At 40.0% G+C, this 17,258-nt stretch overlaps 1 protein-coding gene across 2 annotated transcripts; it reads left to right on the top strand.

Annotated features, from left to right (window-relative positions):
* Nucleotides 1–740: 740 nt before the first annotated feature.
* On the top strand, nt 741–16,207 carry LOC135470489 (sulfotransferase 1B1-like). 2 transcript variants are annotated; one of them, XM_064749465.1, is made up of 6 exons: nt 741–848; nt 4,317–4,579; nt 6,328–6,651; nt 9,585–9,688; nt 12,623–12,803; nt 14,301–16,207. In XM_064749465.1, the coding sequence occupies exons 2-6, from the start codon at nt 4,378–4,380 to the stop codon at nt 14,411–14,413; spliced, it is 924 nt and encodes a 307-aa protein (XP_064605535.1). In that variant the 5' UTR covers nt 741–848; nt 4,317–4,377; the 3' UTR covers nt 14,414–16,207. The 2 variants fall into 2 exon arrangements, with proteins under 2 accessions (XP_064605535.1, XP_064605534.1); XM_064749464.1 differs by having other exon boundaries at nt 751–848; nt 3,789–4,579.
* Nucleotides 16,208–17,258: the final 1,051 nt, after the last annotated feature.

Raw genomic sequence — 17,258 nt, forward strand, 5'->3', positions numbered from 1 at the left:
CAACCTAAAACACCACGCAGTATGTGAGAAATGTGTGAGAAATTCTTTTAAGTAGTAAATATTTAAAAGCATCAGTTTTCATTGATGAAGTTAGACATTCTATAGGCATGATATCCAGGTCAAATCTCAAACCCGCAGTTTGTGAACAATTACCATATCGATGGAATAGTGTTAAAGGTGAGTATCTCAGCCACACTGATGTAATAAAGATGAATTCCTATGCAGCTCTTATAATTATCGCTTAGTTATACATCATCAGACGCAAATGTAACACGGCCCTGAAAGCGCTGTCCGTAGATGCCAGCAAGAGTGTATTCACGGTAGAATTTAAGAAAGAGTGAAAACACTTGTTGGATTGTCACTGACATATTCGATAGAGGGCCTTTCGCTATCCAGCGGATCTGCAACATAGCCCCTTGTATTACAAACCGATGTGGCAAGTTATGTGGAGTTGATGTAGTGAGAAGTCCACTGTCGGCTTTCATACTTTTAGCTATAGTGCACAACTTCTAAATTAGGCCTTGGGCGTTAGCATTGAGGCTGTATTACTGGCACGCCATATAATCTGACCAGGCGAAGGCCGGACATGTTTTTCTGACTGATCCTCGATGTATACCTCAGATAATAATCCTGCGGCCAGGGGACAACATGTACATAAGTACAGCTGTCAGGGCTATAGTAACAGGTGCCCCCACATGCATGACTGAAGGTCCCAACCTACGATGATGCGGACCGGGGTAGTCGTGTGAAAGGCAATCTGTTTAAGTTGTTTTGCATGTATATAACACATGTTACAACTTAAACTTCCAGCACTAGCGCTGTTATTCACCAGACGGACTACTCCAGCGGTGAGTCGAAACTTAATGTCAGTGTGTATGTGGACTTTCACCTCACTGTATTAACAGCGAAGGCGAGCGAGTGCGAACTTTAAGGGACAGTATTGACGATCAGCAGACGCTATGTCATTGTATGGGCGACGGGTGAATAGGTAATGCGTGCAGATATGTAGGTCTAGGTCTTGTGCTAAAGATATATGCAGGTATAGACTTCAGGGTGGAAGAATATTGCGGAATGGTCCTGGGTTATATATTTGATGGTATATACGTACATATGGCTTTAGGCAGAGTAGGGGTACACGAAATCTTCAGTTAATGGATGCTGTAGGCGTGCTTTGTATACGCAGAATATATCTCTTACGCATTGGTGGGCGTTTTCTAGGTTATAACTAAGATCCATGGATTGGGCGATGGGAACTTCACAAAAGTATCCGTAAAGTGTGTTAAGCAGGGTACAGGACCATGCATGGGGTGTACAGACCAGCATGTAACTCCATGCATCGTTGGTATGGCAACAACCGGCAACACTAATAGCTCTCATATAGCAGTGGTGGTTGGAGGTAGATAGTGAATAGACAGGCACATTCGACCCTTATAAAAGTACATGCAGACAACATGATTTGGAGATAAATTCATAGGCGAAATTATAATATACTATTTATGCTCGAAAAATGCCTTAGCTTTGGTGACTTGAGATTCATGAAAGTTATCACAAGAAGTTTAAACATATCTTGAATCTCTTTGCATGCATTAAATAGTGCTCTAGGAAGGAGGGAGGAGTGGGAAGGGGGGGGGGGGGGATAATTCATGTCCAATATGCAAAGGAACACGAAGAACTATCCAAAATTAAGTACCAGTATTCAAAACATCTTGAATATCTTTGTACGTGAAATAATTCTTTACCAACATGCAGTCAAACACGGCAAACTATCCAAAATGTTGTGTTAACGTTTACACATATAAGTGAATCACGGACTTAATTCACTCCTAGCAGATATCAGTAGCTAAAATGAAACACCATGAGAAATATTAACATATATTCGATCACATACATCCATTAAAATCTCACCCAACCTTTTGTTTTTCGCAGTTACACTACTTGTGTATTACGGAAATTGCATCATCAGTATGATCGCATAATAAAATACTGAAATAATTCAGTCAAAATGAAGCCTTCGTTTTTCGGAGCTACACTACTTACATTACGGTACGTGAAAGTTATCTGTGGATCTGCTGGATTTTGCACCGTACTCAAGAATGTATCACATATTCGACGGCCAGCAATGTGGTGCGAGGAAATCCGGCAGAACCTGGGGGAACACACAGGTTGCTAAAAGACCTCCCAAATACGGCTGGAGAGGCATCCAGCATGAGCTGGAATTGAACTCATTGGTGAGAGGCCCCTAGTTCATTGCTCGGCTACATATTTTAAAAAATTGGACTTTTTAAGCGAATTCTGGGTTATTTATCGTCCTGTCGCTGGGCATATAATGCAATTACCACGAGCGATAACGATAAATCAACATTAGATTTGAATAAAACTTGTGTATAAACTGATGCTTGTGAAATGTATGGGAAAAACCTGTTTGAAGACAACGACAAGCCATCTCGGTCCGTTTTCTATTCGTAATAGATTGAAACATCATGTCTGTAAATAAGGATTTCATTATATACCGATAAACATACAGACCAGGAATAAAGCATACAGCTAGGCATAGATGCATAGATGATGATAAGTGCTGACATTTGGAGCTTTGATTCTTCAAAACGAGGGAACATTATTACTCACGGAAGTTGACCCCATAATCCTTCCCCCATAGTTAACGTTTAAAGGTTATTCCCAGAGGTTCAATGTCTTTCCAGTTGTTTAGGCTTCCACACGAGAGACAAATCTCGTCAGTGTGTGAATCTCGTCATTTGCTTGAGAGGGAGTAATAGGCCTACAATTTATGCAGCATTTTGATAGGAATAGCCATGTTAAGTATCGGGGCCTCGTTGGCTTAGTTAGTTCGCAGGAGACGGGAGCCTCTCACCAATGAGTTTAAGTCCACCTCATGCTGGCTTCATGTCCAGCCGTACGTGTGAAGGTCTCTCGGCAACCTGCGGATCGTCGTGGGTTTCCCAAAGGGCTCTGCCTGGTTTCCTCCCACCACAATGCTGGCCGCTGTCGTATAAGTGAAATATTCTTGAGCACGGCGCAAAACACCAATCAAATAAGTAAATAAATAAATAAACAAATAAATGTTTATATTCAAGTACATTTTGAAGTAACTTTCAAGGATTTGTTTAAGTATGATTCAAAACTCTCAAATGGGGTGGCCATTAAATACACAGACTTCGAAAAATATACAAATATATTTTCATATATAGAACGATCAACATATTTCGTACATTAACATTAAAGACAAAGACCTTTAAACACCGTTCAGTCACGTGTCAATGGAAGTACGTCTTTGACAGCTACAGCCAAATTTGCCAGCCTTAGCGCTGGATATTTTACATCTATTTGGTGCAACACAATGTCTTCATGGATACAACTGATTGCTGTCAGAGACAGAGCCTGTAATTTGATTTCTCTGCATAGTGCAGGCTGGTAGTTTGAGCTTGAATGGGAAGAAGAGATTTTTAAATCGTGACAAAAGCACCAATACATCTAAAAACATTATCTAAAATACTGTAATTTACCGATTTGCTGGCAGCTTCGGAAAAACACTATACCGCTGAAACAAGATTAATCCTCAAAGAATATAGTGTTCAAGTAAGGTACAAGGATTAGTGTCACTATGGCAACCGGGAGGATTTGAGAAGATGAAGACATTAGAAAGGCCTAACTGTTTGTGGGCTAGGTCATCAAGCTTACTGCGTCTGCATGTACTTCTGTTTTGTATTTTGTATACTGCCGGAAAATATTAACGTTAAATTTCTGCATTTGTCTGTTTTATATTTCACAAGCCGTGAATAAGGCACCTTCGTAAGAGCTCGTGGTTTTGTCACATGTTCTAAAACCTGGAACTCCTGATTGACTGGTACTTTGCCCTGGAAAGACGGTTACGGTGTATTCGAGCGGTTTGAAATGGCTGTTCGCGAAGAGGACTGACTGAAGACGTCCGCAGGCTAAAGACGTCTGTCATTTCCTTCTGTTCTCCCCAAACTCCAGTGCTCGTTTACTGGCTTTCCTCAAACGTTTAATTAAATAGTAAGGAGGTTGTTTTATTGATTGCAATTCATCAGCCAAACCACTCTCCGTTATCGCCTCCGCACCATCAGCTTCTGCACCATCAGTTCGGGGACAAAATGGCCTGTGGCCTCTATCTGCCAAATTAAATCGTCGGGCTACTTCACCTACCTTCATACCAACAGGGCTCTATTTGAACATGAGATGTTGTGATTGGTCTTGAACAGGGACGAATTAAATTCTCTCAGTGTCACGTGATCACATTTCATTGACCGTAATATATATGCTTTCCTCTAACATTCTAGAAGTAAAGCTCAGAGAGTGAAAACGCACATACTGAATACGGACAAAGGTTTCATTTGAGCAATGGATGGAGTGAAAAGGCCAGAAACCCGTGCTGACTTGGTACAGATCAAAGATCCGTTCAATCAGACAGTCAGATGTTACCGTGTACAAGGTACCGATATTTACTTCCCGCCTTTTCCGAATTTGGACGAACGACTGAAACAGTTTCCAGACATACATGCACGAAATGACGACATCCTCGTCTGCGGATATCCCAAGTGTGGTAAGAAAATTTGGAACATGTAACGGTGAAAAAATTAATTTATGCTGTTTGACAAATTTCCATGATGGCAGGGTGTGAAATTTAATTCGTGAATAATTTACAGTTGATTAATTTTAAATGAAATATTCGTATGAGTTATTGGTAAATGTACTGGTTTGATAATTAATAAGAACTTCAGCTCCTATTAATTGCGGATTCTTGGCGGACTGACATTAAATTCTGATATCAGTTTGAGTGGGAAACATGACCTTGCCGTACTTATAACTTCAATATAGCTGTGTTGTACATTCATGGTCTAAATCCAGAATACGTTATTTTTAATTCAACTTCATTAATCACTGAGTTAACCCCATTCACCTCAGCTTTTCAGGAGCGCCTCAGTAAAGCGCATTGCTATACTTGCTATAGGTGAGTGGTGTTTACGACAATGGGGTACATTTTCTCGCGCACTGGCGATTCGGGTCCAAGCCGGATTTACCATCAGTTTATCGTAATCAGAACTGCGTTACCAATTTGCCCACAAAACGTCATCAGGAAATCAGTCCCTCTGCGTACCAAACAGGTGTCTACTTCGTCTGAGTGGATCGCCGTAATACAAACTGCGCTTATCGTTACGTGCACGTAATTTTAATATCATAGCGATGTAGTACCTACATGCAAAAGATTAAAAAAAAATGTCATTATTTTATTGAGTACAATGCTCAATTGAGTACAATTGATTAGTATTCTACGCCCTTCTCAAGAATATCGCACTTATACGACGGCGGCCAGCATTATGGTGTGAGGAAATCGGGCAGAGCGTGGGGGGGGGGGAACACACAACCATCCAGAGGTTGCTGGTAAACCTTTCCCACTTTCACATGAGTACGATATTCAAGAGCTTCCATAAAACGCTTTAAATGGACTAAATTATCGATCAAGTCAGCCCACGTACAACTCATGTATAGCTCTGATCCCCTTAATGAAAAGCGGCTGAAATTTTATGTAATTTAAAGGTATGTAATTTATAAACGAGAAAAAAAACCAAAAAAAACCTCGTGTATGTGTTTTGTGATAGCTGTCCAGAAATAAATTAAACCTTTATTTCAACTGTTTGTACTCCAGCTAATGATCAGTGACAGCTGTGGGTCAGTGATCTTTATCATGACACGACGTTTCGGCCTTAAAAACAGACTGTTCATTGTCTGTGTCGAATGTCATTAATGATCAGGGTTTTGAGGTAGCATAGTGATTTCAAGGAAGAATTGCTTTAGCAAATACCTTCCTTACATAATCTTCAAACCGAACAGTATAGGGCGAACATTTTCCCACACTTCAGAAGTCCATTTTCTTTTTTTGTTTAAGACGTCTTCTATGTGTTACAATCTATGTGTCAAAACAGACATATACTAGGCGTCAACCAAGATGGACGTTTCAGATCAATATGAGGATGGACGTTTCAGATCAATATATATTGATTTATTAGTAAGGCCAATTCTCAAAACAATGTTCAACACAAAACCACCAAAAAGTAAGAAAGTATATAAAGTATGAACTTAAGACGGGCTCATGCAAAGAGAAGTAGTCAACAGTTTTCAGTAATGCTGGAAAGACACAAAGAATGTTCTAGACGTCGGAATTAAATCAGTATCCGTATTATGTCAAAAGACAACCAGCCCTCCGGGAAAAGTTAAAAGCGGTTGCTTTACTAACATTTCGAGAAAATAGGCCCTGGCTCTCTGTATACCATACTCGTTTCTATGTTTCAGGCACACACTGGATATGGGAGGTGGTTAGTATGATTGTACAGGGAGAGGCTTCTTACAGCCCGGCCATTAAGGAATCAGTCATGATGGAAGCGGTGAGCAACGCCAGTCTAGACGCCCAGCCATCACCTCGGGCCCTCAACACGCATGTCTCACCAGATTACATCCCGTCAGATTTCATCAACCGGAGATGTAAGATCGTCTACCTATTGAGAAATCCAAAAGACATGCTGGTGTCCATGTACAATCACACCTTCAATCTTCTGCCCTTCTATGGCTATGAGGGTACCTGGGCCGGCTACTTCGAACTATTCATGGAGGGTAGAGGTAAGTTTGTTCACTGTAGATCACAAAGAGGCAATTCTTTAGGTGAATACAGTCGTCATCATGTTGAATCTTTAAGAAAAGAATTTCATGGTCCAGTGCGCATGGTGGAAAGCAATTTCCAGGTGAGCTAGACCATAAAATCCTTTTGTTAGACATCTAGAAAGGTAGTGGGTTCAAGTCATGTAAAACTTTGGTTTAGTAACTGTCCGAACAGAACAATTTTCAGGAATGTTAAATCTATACTTCGAAACAGACGTTCCTATATACAGCGTTCCTATATACGTTCCTAAGTCATTTTCCATGACAACGTTCAACAAATCCACCAAAGAACGAAGAAATTATATATCAAGTGAGAATTTAGGACGGATTCATGCGAAGAGGTACAGTCAGCAGTTTTCATTGATGATGGAGAGACGCAAGGAATGTTCGAGGCGAATGAATCATTAAAAGATATCCGTATCTTGTACCATGCTAGTTTATAGGTTGTCGATAATCCAAAATATATATCTCACATGGACTTTGATTGCGACTGTTCAAATATGACCAATAGCGCCGGAGAAGCGCAATTGGACACAGATGAAATCGTCATGCGACACACAGGATCTAACAAATGCTACAAGGCGAGATATTACGCCGTATACAGGACCCTTTGTTTTATTGCTATCTAAATAAGGGTAATTTACAGTGTCAATTTAAAACTATTCCTCTTGTCGTAAAATCGACTCGACAGGTGATAGTTTTGTACAAATATAAGTCCAGATAAGGTCTGAAGAGTCCATCCTTAAATCCTTTTAATTCCATCCTTTAAATCCAGCGAAGGTGCATGCATATCACTCACAGCCCTTACCATATATGAATTGTTTAGAGCGAGCAGCTCATTTATACACCGTTAATTTAGTGCATAAGAAATTTTATTTATTGATTTGATTGTTGTTTAGGCCATACATAATAACATTTCACTTATACGACGGCAGCCAGCATTACGGTGGGACGAAACCGGACAGAGTCAGCGAATAAATCCACGATAATCCTAGGAATGCTGACAGAACTTCTCAAGTAGGACCGGAGAGGAAGCCAGCATGAGCTGGACTTGAATTCACAACAATCGCATTTGAGAGGCTTGTGAATCATTGTGCTGTACTAGCACGCTAACCACTAGGCCTCATGAATGAGAAAAATCGAGCCTGAGAAGCCTGATAGTTTCTACATATGGTCGTATTCATAAGAGAACAAGTATAGGTCAGTCTATAGGAGGTGTGGGGCTTCCGTGGCTCAGTTGATTAGCGCGCTAGCGCAGCGTAATCACCCAGGAGCCTCTCATAAATGCGGTCGCTGTGAGTTCAAGTCCAACCCATGCTGGCTTCCTCTCCGGCCGTACGTGGGAAGGTCTGTTAGCAACCTGCGGATGGCCGTGGGTTTCCTCTGGGCTCTGCCCGGTTTCCACCTACCATAATGTTGGCCGCCGTCGTATGAGTGAAATATTCTTGAGTACGGCGTAAAACACCAATCAAATAAGAAAATAAATAAATAAATATAGACGGTGTGGGTGGTTCGAAAATACCTGTACACTGTTGATATATTATTTTTCCCAATTTCACATAGATATGAGAAATTTAAGCACCTACATGGCAACGAGGCATATCATAAACAGTAACATTGATAGTGGAACCGCAGACCGCTTTCTTGCCTTTGATGTAGCGGTGACCGGTTTTATTAAACTCTAGTAGAACATTCAGTGATGAAATTATATCGATGAGGAATAGTAGCATAGAGAATAGAGTAACACCAAGTGGAGATGTCCTTATTCCATACATGTATTTGAGCGTCTAGTTCTTCATTGAGATGGTTTAATTTAAGAATCCACATACAGTTGACGCCTGGATTTTTTTTGCAGTTGGACATCAGTACTTGTTCCAAAACGACTGCACTTTTTACAGTACCTTCGTTAAGGGAGTAGATGCAAGTTTAGCAGTACAGCTTCTAGACCCACAATAAAACGAGCGTTGTATAAGAATTTATGCATTTTTGGAATCCAGGAAAGCTGTGGCAAATCTGTGTGACAGGAAGGTATAGATATCTTCTTTCTTGAAACAAGGACTGGTGTTTTTTTAAATAGTTCCACCAGAATGTGTGTCATTGTAGAATACCTTGACCTTGCGACAGTTAATGTAGCAATAATAATAAAAGTACATGCAGAAATTGTTTATGACATTACGTTTACGTCGAATATGACGTTGTGAGTTCAAGTCCAGCTCTTGCTGCATGGCTTCCTCTCCGGCCGTACGTCTAAACGGCTATCGGCAAACTACGGATGGTCGTGCGTTTCCTCTGGGCTCCGCCCGGTTTCCCCCCACCATAATGCTGGTGGCCGTCGTATAGAGCCCAAGTGAAAAATCCTTGAGTACGGCGTAAAACAACAATGAAATAAATAAATCAATAAATAAATTTGTCGAATATGACCCGTATCAATTGTATCAATTCAAACATATCACAGTGGTTCCGTTGGCTGCTTCTCTTGGTATGAATGCGTCTTAATTTTATACTTTATATAAATAGTGCCTTATTGTTTTTGGTTGTTTTGGGGAATTGGCGTTGCAAGTATTGGAACGTCCGTTTTGCTTGACGGCAGGCTTAAGAATACGGCTTGATTTCTACCATAATACAAGACTTTATTCGATATCATCATAACCCGATACATGAAATCAAAAGACTGCAATAATTAAATAATTGTGAAGAATAAAGAAGGTTCTTGTAAATATCCAACAGATAAATAAATCAAATAATGAATTTGTTTATAACGTGAGACGTTTCTCTGTAAAAAGGTTTTAAGTAGAATTTTAGTAACTATAAAGTATCCGATGCACGATCCGAACGTGGCATGTATACTGTACAATATCCCAGATCATAACTGGTGATCTCGTCCTCTGTTGCAGTGGATTATGGGGACTGGTTCCGGTATGTCCGTGACTGGGAAAATCTGATCGATGCCAGACCTGACCTCCCTATACATGTTCTGTACTATGAAGATATGAAAAAGGTAAGATAGTAGACTGTCGATTTTCTGACTTGTTCTTGTCACCATGGCAATTGCCACAACACAACCGAAAAACTATATTATTAGTGAAAATGGGAAAAAGACCTGCCGTCACGTTCTTATTTTAGGGATGTCTTTCACCGTAAGCGACACCACCTGCCTCGTACACCCAAGCACAGATCGCGATCTTGTTGCATAATTTTGTTCATAGGGACGTTGGTATGAAGAACTTGCCTGTGAGCTGTGCTTCCATACAAAAACAATCATAAAGCTGAAAAGACGACTAAAAGGCTCTCGAATAACAGCCTATTAAACATAGGCGGAGCGAATAGAAAAGATTTATTGTCTTGGGCAATAAGATTGGAGATAATAACTTCCCTAAAAATGACAACGTTGAAGGTGAGCTATAATTTTCAGGAAGAAATGAATGTTCTGATCTACAACCAGACGCGCCATGGTGTTGCGGGTAGCTGTCAATCATCTAATGACAGACACCAATCACCGTCACACCGATAACTTCACAACTTCAAAACCGTAACGCAGACAGCGGGATCTGGATTCCAACACACAATCCCGATGGTTAAAATAAACTCGTCCAACGCGGGAGAATACATTAGGTGACATTCGTACGTTTGAGCCAGTGTTTACTCCCTTTTGCACACAAGGACGTTTGTCTGAATGTGAAATGCTTATTGCACTTTGGCGCATGCTGTGTTACCTGATGCGTCGAGTGCATAGAGATAAGGGGTGGTGTCAAGGGTGAATGTAAGCATTGTGACAGTCATTTCAAATTAAAGCCTGGTTATGATTAAACTGTCAACTGACAGCGACCTACGTGTGTCACATGTTGTGGTGGCTGGTTTAGTTAATTATCTCCCTTTGCCGTTGTGTTTTTCGGCCATATACAGATCTGTAAAATTTTTGGAAGAGAAAAAAAAGTTTGCAAGATAAAAACAGATGAAATGGTGAAAAAAATTTGGGGGAAGAGAAAATCTTTTTTTAACCCCCGACTTTTAAAGTCTTAATTGGCCAAGACTTTTAGGCCATCAAATGGCCAATATGGCAGACACAGACAACCATCTCTCACTCATAACTACATATTTTGACTAGGGTTTACCATGAGGTGAATAACTTGTATTTTAAATCAATTCTATTGGTTACAATGGACATAATCGTATATACAGGTATATACAGGTACCTGTACGACTTTGCTTGACCGGCACCGCAGAAACAGTGACCATGGAGGTAGAATTCTACCTCCATGTAGAACGAACTGAAAAGATAAGAGAGTGCATCTACACCGCTTTAGAGCGACATGTTTCAGGCAGGCAATGCATTTCCATATATCAACGAAGTAGCTTATTATTATAGAGATTTCAAAGAAACATATATGGACTAAATAAAATACGAAATACAGTGTGCTGCCCCACCCTTATGTAGCCTTGTTGAGTTCTGTCAATCTCAACTACAACAGCTATATGTGAGACGCTGTTCGAATACATGTACTTAATCCTTCCAGCCAGGGTGGAACTAAGGCAAGCTATATATACGTTAGGACCAAAGGCCTTACATACATGTCTGACGACGGCTGTGATAAGTTTTAACCTTATCGTATTATTTGGTTGAATGTTTACTTTATTAATAATAATTCCAGATTGTTAGAAGTTAAAATCTTGTTGGCTTTCCTCGTCGTCTAAAAGAACATTTTGGGACTGAGAAAGTATAATTTGAAAGCGATATTTAGTTAATTAAGGTTAATTTGTAAAAGCATTATGGCAGTGATGACCATGCAGTAGCCCGTACATATGGATGAGATTATATTGTAACCCGTATGAAGGGTCAGTTATGTCGAAGCCCCGGTTTTTAAAAGCAGGGCGTTAAAAAAAAATTCTCTTTTTACCAGGTAATATTTTTTTCTCGCTCAAAAGTTTTTTTTCACTATGTCACTTTAACGGCTCCGTAACCATACCGACAACAACATACTAAGACCAACATAAACTATAAAAGATTACATCATGGAGGGTAAAACCAAGCAGCGACAAAAGTGAGACAGTTGGCAAATGGTGAAACGTATTCGGTGAAATCGGGCCTCTTGTCCGTTATCCTCAGATATCATGTTCTATTTTAACTGTTCATCTAAGTACGTAAACAGAAGCAACTTATACACCTCCTTTTGCCACGTCTTAAACATAAACATGTATAAATTCTGTAATGTTAAGACAAGTAATGGTTTATATTCTGTATAAGAGCCGCATAGACACCTCTATAGCGCGAGAATTTGGTAAAGAAAATACAGTGATGTTAATTACAAAATGGTCTATGTATAAATATAATATCGTTTAGACCTTACTGGCCTAGAATTCCCCTAATGTTGTGTTGACATCAGATTTTAGAAAACAGTGCAAGAGTCCAAGACTTGGGGAATCACTGTAAGTCCGCATTTATCTAATCTCTCAGTTTTCTCAAAAGATGAGATCTATAAGAGTATAATTTTATTTACTTACTTATTTGATTGTTATTCAATACCGTATACCCCAAAATTTTACACTTATACCACGGTTGTCGGGTTACATTTGTATGTTGTGGAATTTGTGGAATCGTGTGCCAAAACTACACCGTCAACATTCGCTCGGTACCTGATACATCTCTTTGTAAAAAGCCGCAGACGATCCAACAAGAACTGGATTCGAACCTGTGACTTTAGCTGCGATTGGAACAACGCCTAATAATCGATTGAGCCAGCTTGTGTCCCTATACAGTACAAATGATCTAACTGCTCGGATAGTTTATCAAATCTTTAAGTCGCTTTTGAAAAACTCGTAAATCTGTTGTTTTTCTCGTATCTTTTGTTCGTATCAATGCTGTGGTTTGTTCCAGGTATTTTTTCCCTTTATATTATACTAATGTATATTTTATTGCCCCTCATTCTTTGTTCAGGATCCTCTGGCACAGATTCGCAAATTGGCTGAATTTCTGGGTAAAGGAGAAAACCTTGAGCTATACCGGGGAATAATGGACAAATGCTCGTTCAAGAATATGAAACAGGCCAAGGCCAGTTGTGATGACGAGGTGGAGAAGGCGGACTGGCGGGAAGGGAAGCCGATGATGTACAGGAAAGGTGAGCGTGAGCAATGACATTGATACCCCGCTGGATATTGACAGGAAAATTTGCTCAAAAAGTTCTCCCATAAGGAAGTATAGTTTTATTGAGAAAATTCATATGATCATATCGGTTCAAACATAGGAGATTCAATTTCCTAATTTCTTTCATGATATCTATGTATATTGCCTTTATTTCTTTTGGTGGTTTGTGATGAACGATGTTTTTGAAATTGGTCTTGCAATTATTGACCACGCCGTCCATTACGGTTGATAGCTGGTATACAAATGTCTGTTTCAACAAGACCTTGCGCAGAAGGTCAACTGGAGACGTCGCTTTCAGGACATTTTACAAAACACTGTCAGTGATTACAAAGTCACCTCATTAAATTCAAAATCAGAACCGATATTCACTTGTGTTTTCATTGGTCGAGTCCAAATCTAAATATCCACTTTCTCAGCCGAGAGGCAAGTGAGCATGTAGTCACTGGCGTCTCTGCATCCGGATGCTGAGTTGCTGGGAAACCCCCAGTTCGAATATTCTGTTGCTGGGCATACTGGGCATTAATTAAGCGACACGCGTGTTTAGTTCAGTACATGAATCTTTGTTACCTCCTCTGTTTTAGCAACACAGGGCCCAGTACTGATTACCTCAAATGCTTAACCTACCTCCGTTTCATTACGTGAGATATTATCAGGGCAGTGGCGCTGAATTCAAAATAATAAACTGCGAGGGAGATAGGTATAGATGTCATTTAGAAAGTGGATTAAGTAACAGTATTATCATTAACAGGGATTACACTTTCTGAATATAGCACAGATTCTAGTGCTGAAATTTGGCTGAGACCACTGCGGGTTTCGAACTCAGAGTCAGGCACCAAACCGCCAGCAATACTTGTCAACTGTCTAGACCACTCGACCAACAGGCCTTCCACGAAAGAATAGAGCGTAGTTGACCGGTAGACTTTACAGCGAACATGCATTACCCCTCTGATGATCACAAACGACGTCACTCCCTTAGGTGAATATATCAGATAGGTATAGATGTCATTTAGAAAGTGGATTAAGTAACAGTATTATCGTTAAGTATCCTTAGGTGAATATATCAGATAGGTATAGATGTCATTTAGAAAGTGGATTAACAGTATTATCGTTAACAGGGATTACACTTTTTGAATATATAGTTGCTTGCATAAGCAGTGTCTCCCCATACTGAACCAATTTTGTAACTGATGACTCACTGGCACTCACTGTGAATAATGTCATTCTTGCAATTTTCCTTTGAAATATTTAATGATATCCCTCTTTGTGTAGCAACAGTACACCGCCTTATCGACCTTTAAGTGGAAATTTATCTTGACAGTTAACGATTGTGTTGCTGGGCGTGGTGCATTTACCGTTTTCTTAATCAAGTAAAAATGCGTGCACTAGTTGTCACAAGGTGCACTTGACTCGTTTTTTTATAAGGACAACCGATTATTGTCGCATAATTATTGATTTTATCTGTTTCGTACAGGTGAAGTTGGCGACTGGAAGAACTGGTTTACGGTATCTCAGAACGAGCGATTGGAGGACAAACTGAAGAGGGAACTGGCCAGCTCCAAACTGCGCTTTACCTACGTGTTGTGAAGCCATTCCAAACATACCCCATGTATTGCCTGTACGCTGTAATACCCTATAGTACTGGACAACGTTCATGGAACAATGGTTTTCAGGAAAATGCGTAGAAACGCTTAAATGTGGCTGTATATCTACGCATGTGAACTCTTCACGGTAACACACATCTCTATGTGAAAACCTTACTTAAGAGGATTTTAGTAACGGCTAAACACGTTATTTGACCCAGTGATGCTTAGCGGTGAATTCTCCGGAAAAGCTGCTGAAGCAGGCCTTTATGTGTATACTTCCGGTCGCGTTTATCAGTGTATAACGAACCGGCTGACTTTGCTGTTGGAAACAATCTGCGTATGTTTTCACCATGTAGTATTTATAAACCTGATTCTTAGTTGCGGCGAGCAGGTATGAGGTCGTTGTTGTTCGGGATTGTGAACTAACTCCTCGTACTCCTTACAGCACATGCACCGCTCTCTACCTTTCGCTTTATAGTCAATGGGCCAAGGCCCAAAATTTCACATATTCGTACCACCAAGGGTGGCCAGATTTCCTTGCTATATTTAAGACAGTGCATGTTTTTAGTTCATGTTTTGTATGATAGCCCTCGCAGATAGGTAGCTTTGTATATGTTATGCCCCCTTTTATAAACATACTTTTGATTCAATGTGTTAACTCACATATTGCCAACAGTCATACAATAACAGAGCTATTTGAACCCCCAGTCAATTCAGGAACAGAGTGTTTACCTTTAGGAATACTTCCTTCACTAATTCAAGCTAATCTTTTCAAACATAATCGCAGATTTGTTGACGAAAGTTGACATTTTATCACTCTCTGGGTTGGGAGAGGGGTGAGCTACAGGAACGAGAAAGACTGCATCGGCAGTTTTCTTTGCAGTCAGAAAATGACAGAAGACATAAAGTTTATGTTTTGTAACATTTTAGGGCATTCTGTCGTGATTGTATTAACTATTGACTTCAGGTCTAAATATTCAAGTGGTAAATTCCAAATGGCATACGGTAGGGAGTTTTTCCAAGACCTCAAACACCAAAGGAAACTGCAAGACTGGATTCTTTAACACCGTGACACTCACAATCTCATTTATCTGTCAGCAGGTGCCATGGATGCTACTGAACTAACAGTCATGTTACAGTTTTGAAATTTGTCCGTGTTCAAGTCCTGTTGCCTGATGTTGCCTGATGTCCACCGCTCCTTGAACCTAATCTTCTCGCGATATTTTCATGTCCACCGCTCGTTGAACCTAATCTTCTCGCGATATTTTCAGAGGTTTCAGAGTCTTCATCAAAGCAATGAATGATACCTGGCTGCTCCAGTGCATAATAGGGCCTACATCAGCGAATGATACATTCATTAAGAAATAATTTGCTTTAAGGTCTATTCAGTTAATTCATTTATGGCACTGTGCATTTTAATGTAGTAGTTTAGAAGACTGCATTTATCAAGCCCTTGCCAAAACCTTATGTGACGTCACAATATGGCTAGAAAAGGCCACTCAAGTATCCAGTGTTTTAAAAGCAGCATACTAGCACACTAGAAAAAAAAATTTTCGTCTGACATACACTTCATACTAGTGTTTTTTCTTCTTTTTTGTCTGACTTTAAAGTAGACATTTGTTTGAACCCGTAGCTGTGTGTGCTGAGACCATGGCCCCGTACCCATTACGCTGTTTAAAGTCAACCAGATTTACAAGCAATGAACAAAACTGTCATGCTTACTTAGTAACATTTGGGCGTCACTGTTAACACCTTTAAAGCTAACTGTGAGCTTGACACAAAATTATTGCTAACCATGTACACTCAAAATATTTATCTGTTCAATTTACCAGAAAGCCTGTTATAACACAATATTATGTCATATTCAGCATAGTGTCCCGTTCGTCTAATAGAATCGTTAGGTTGAATTAATCGTTAGGCACACATTAATATGTGTGCTATATTTAACAAAACAACCTGTTGCTATATGGCAGAATACATTCTAGCATCGCTCAGACAACAGACTTTCTGTTAAAATGAACAAATTAATTTTTCAATCGCTGATCCAACAATTAAATGAATGATTAAATGAAATTTTTTGTAGATGGTTACTAGGATGTATGTAGTCACGTTTGTAGCTAGTGGCTTATTGAGTGAAAAACCTACATGGAGTAAACAGCCTGGTGCAATTCTTTGTTTTCAACTGAAATTTATATCGTTTTCTAACTCAGGTATTCAACGAGAATAACAAATGCACCACGTCAGTTATATGCACTGTGACTGAAAACGGTGCTAATAATTAATATTAATATAATCTTTGAAAGTTTAAAGTAGTAGGTTGAATGAATAGTAACAGGGTATACATTTTCCCACACAGTAGCGACTCAGGTTTAAACTGAAATGACCATTAATTGTCCTCTTGCAGTCCATGGATATGCTCTGTCGCTGGTTTGTTCAGAGAAGGAACAGCAGACAACACAGCGCTATAGGCAGGAAAGGATCCCCATACGTAGCCCTGGATGAAAACACTTCGCAGGGGCTCGTATAGTCATGGATTGCTCTCATTCAGGTTTTCCTCCGTAAAGTTTCAGAGTCCTTTACTAACCTCCCCGGCCTGTCCAGTTCCTTCTTAACAATGCTTAGCCACCCAGGGCACCTTGCTGTTAAAATCCCGAGCTGTCAATCATCCCAAAGGTAAATATCCGTCCATATTTCAGCATGTTCATCTTGCCCACTGGCTTGAAGTTCACGAAGATGGCCGCCCATCACATACACCATCCGGGTTCTTGGGACACACGTGTCCATCGTTTGGCCCGGCCAGTTTGGAAACCTGAAATCACTGGACAGGTTGAGCTTGCTGAAATGTG

The sequence above is a fragment of the Liolophura sinensis genome, chromosome 7, assembly GCF_032854445.1.
Source record: "Liolophura sinensis isolate JHLJ2023 chromosome 7, CUHK_Ljap_v2, whole genome shotgun sequence".
NCBI classification, from domain to species: Eukaryota; Metazoa; Mollusca; class Polyplacophora; order Chitonida; family Chitonidae; genus Liolophura; species Liolophura sinensis.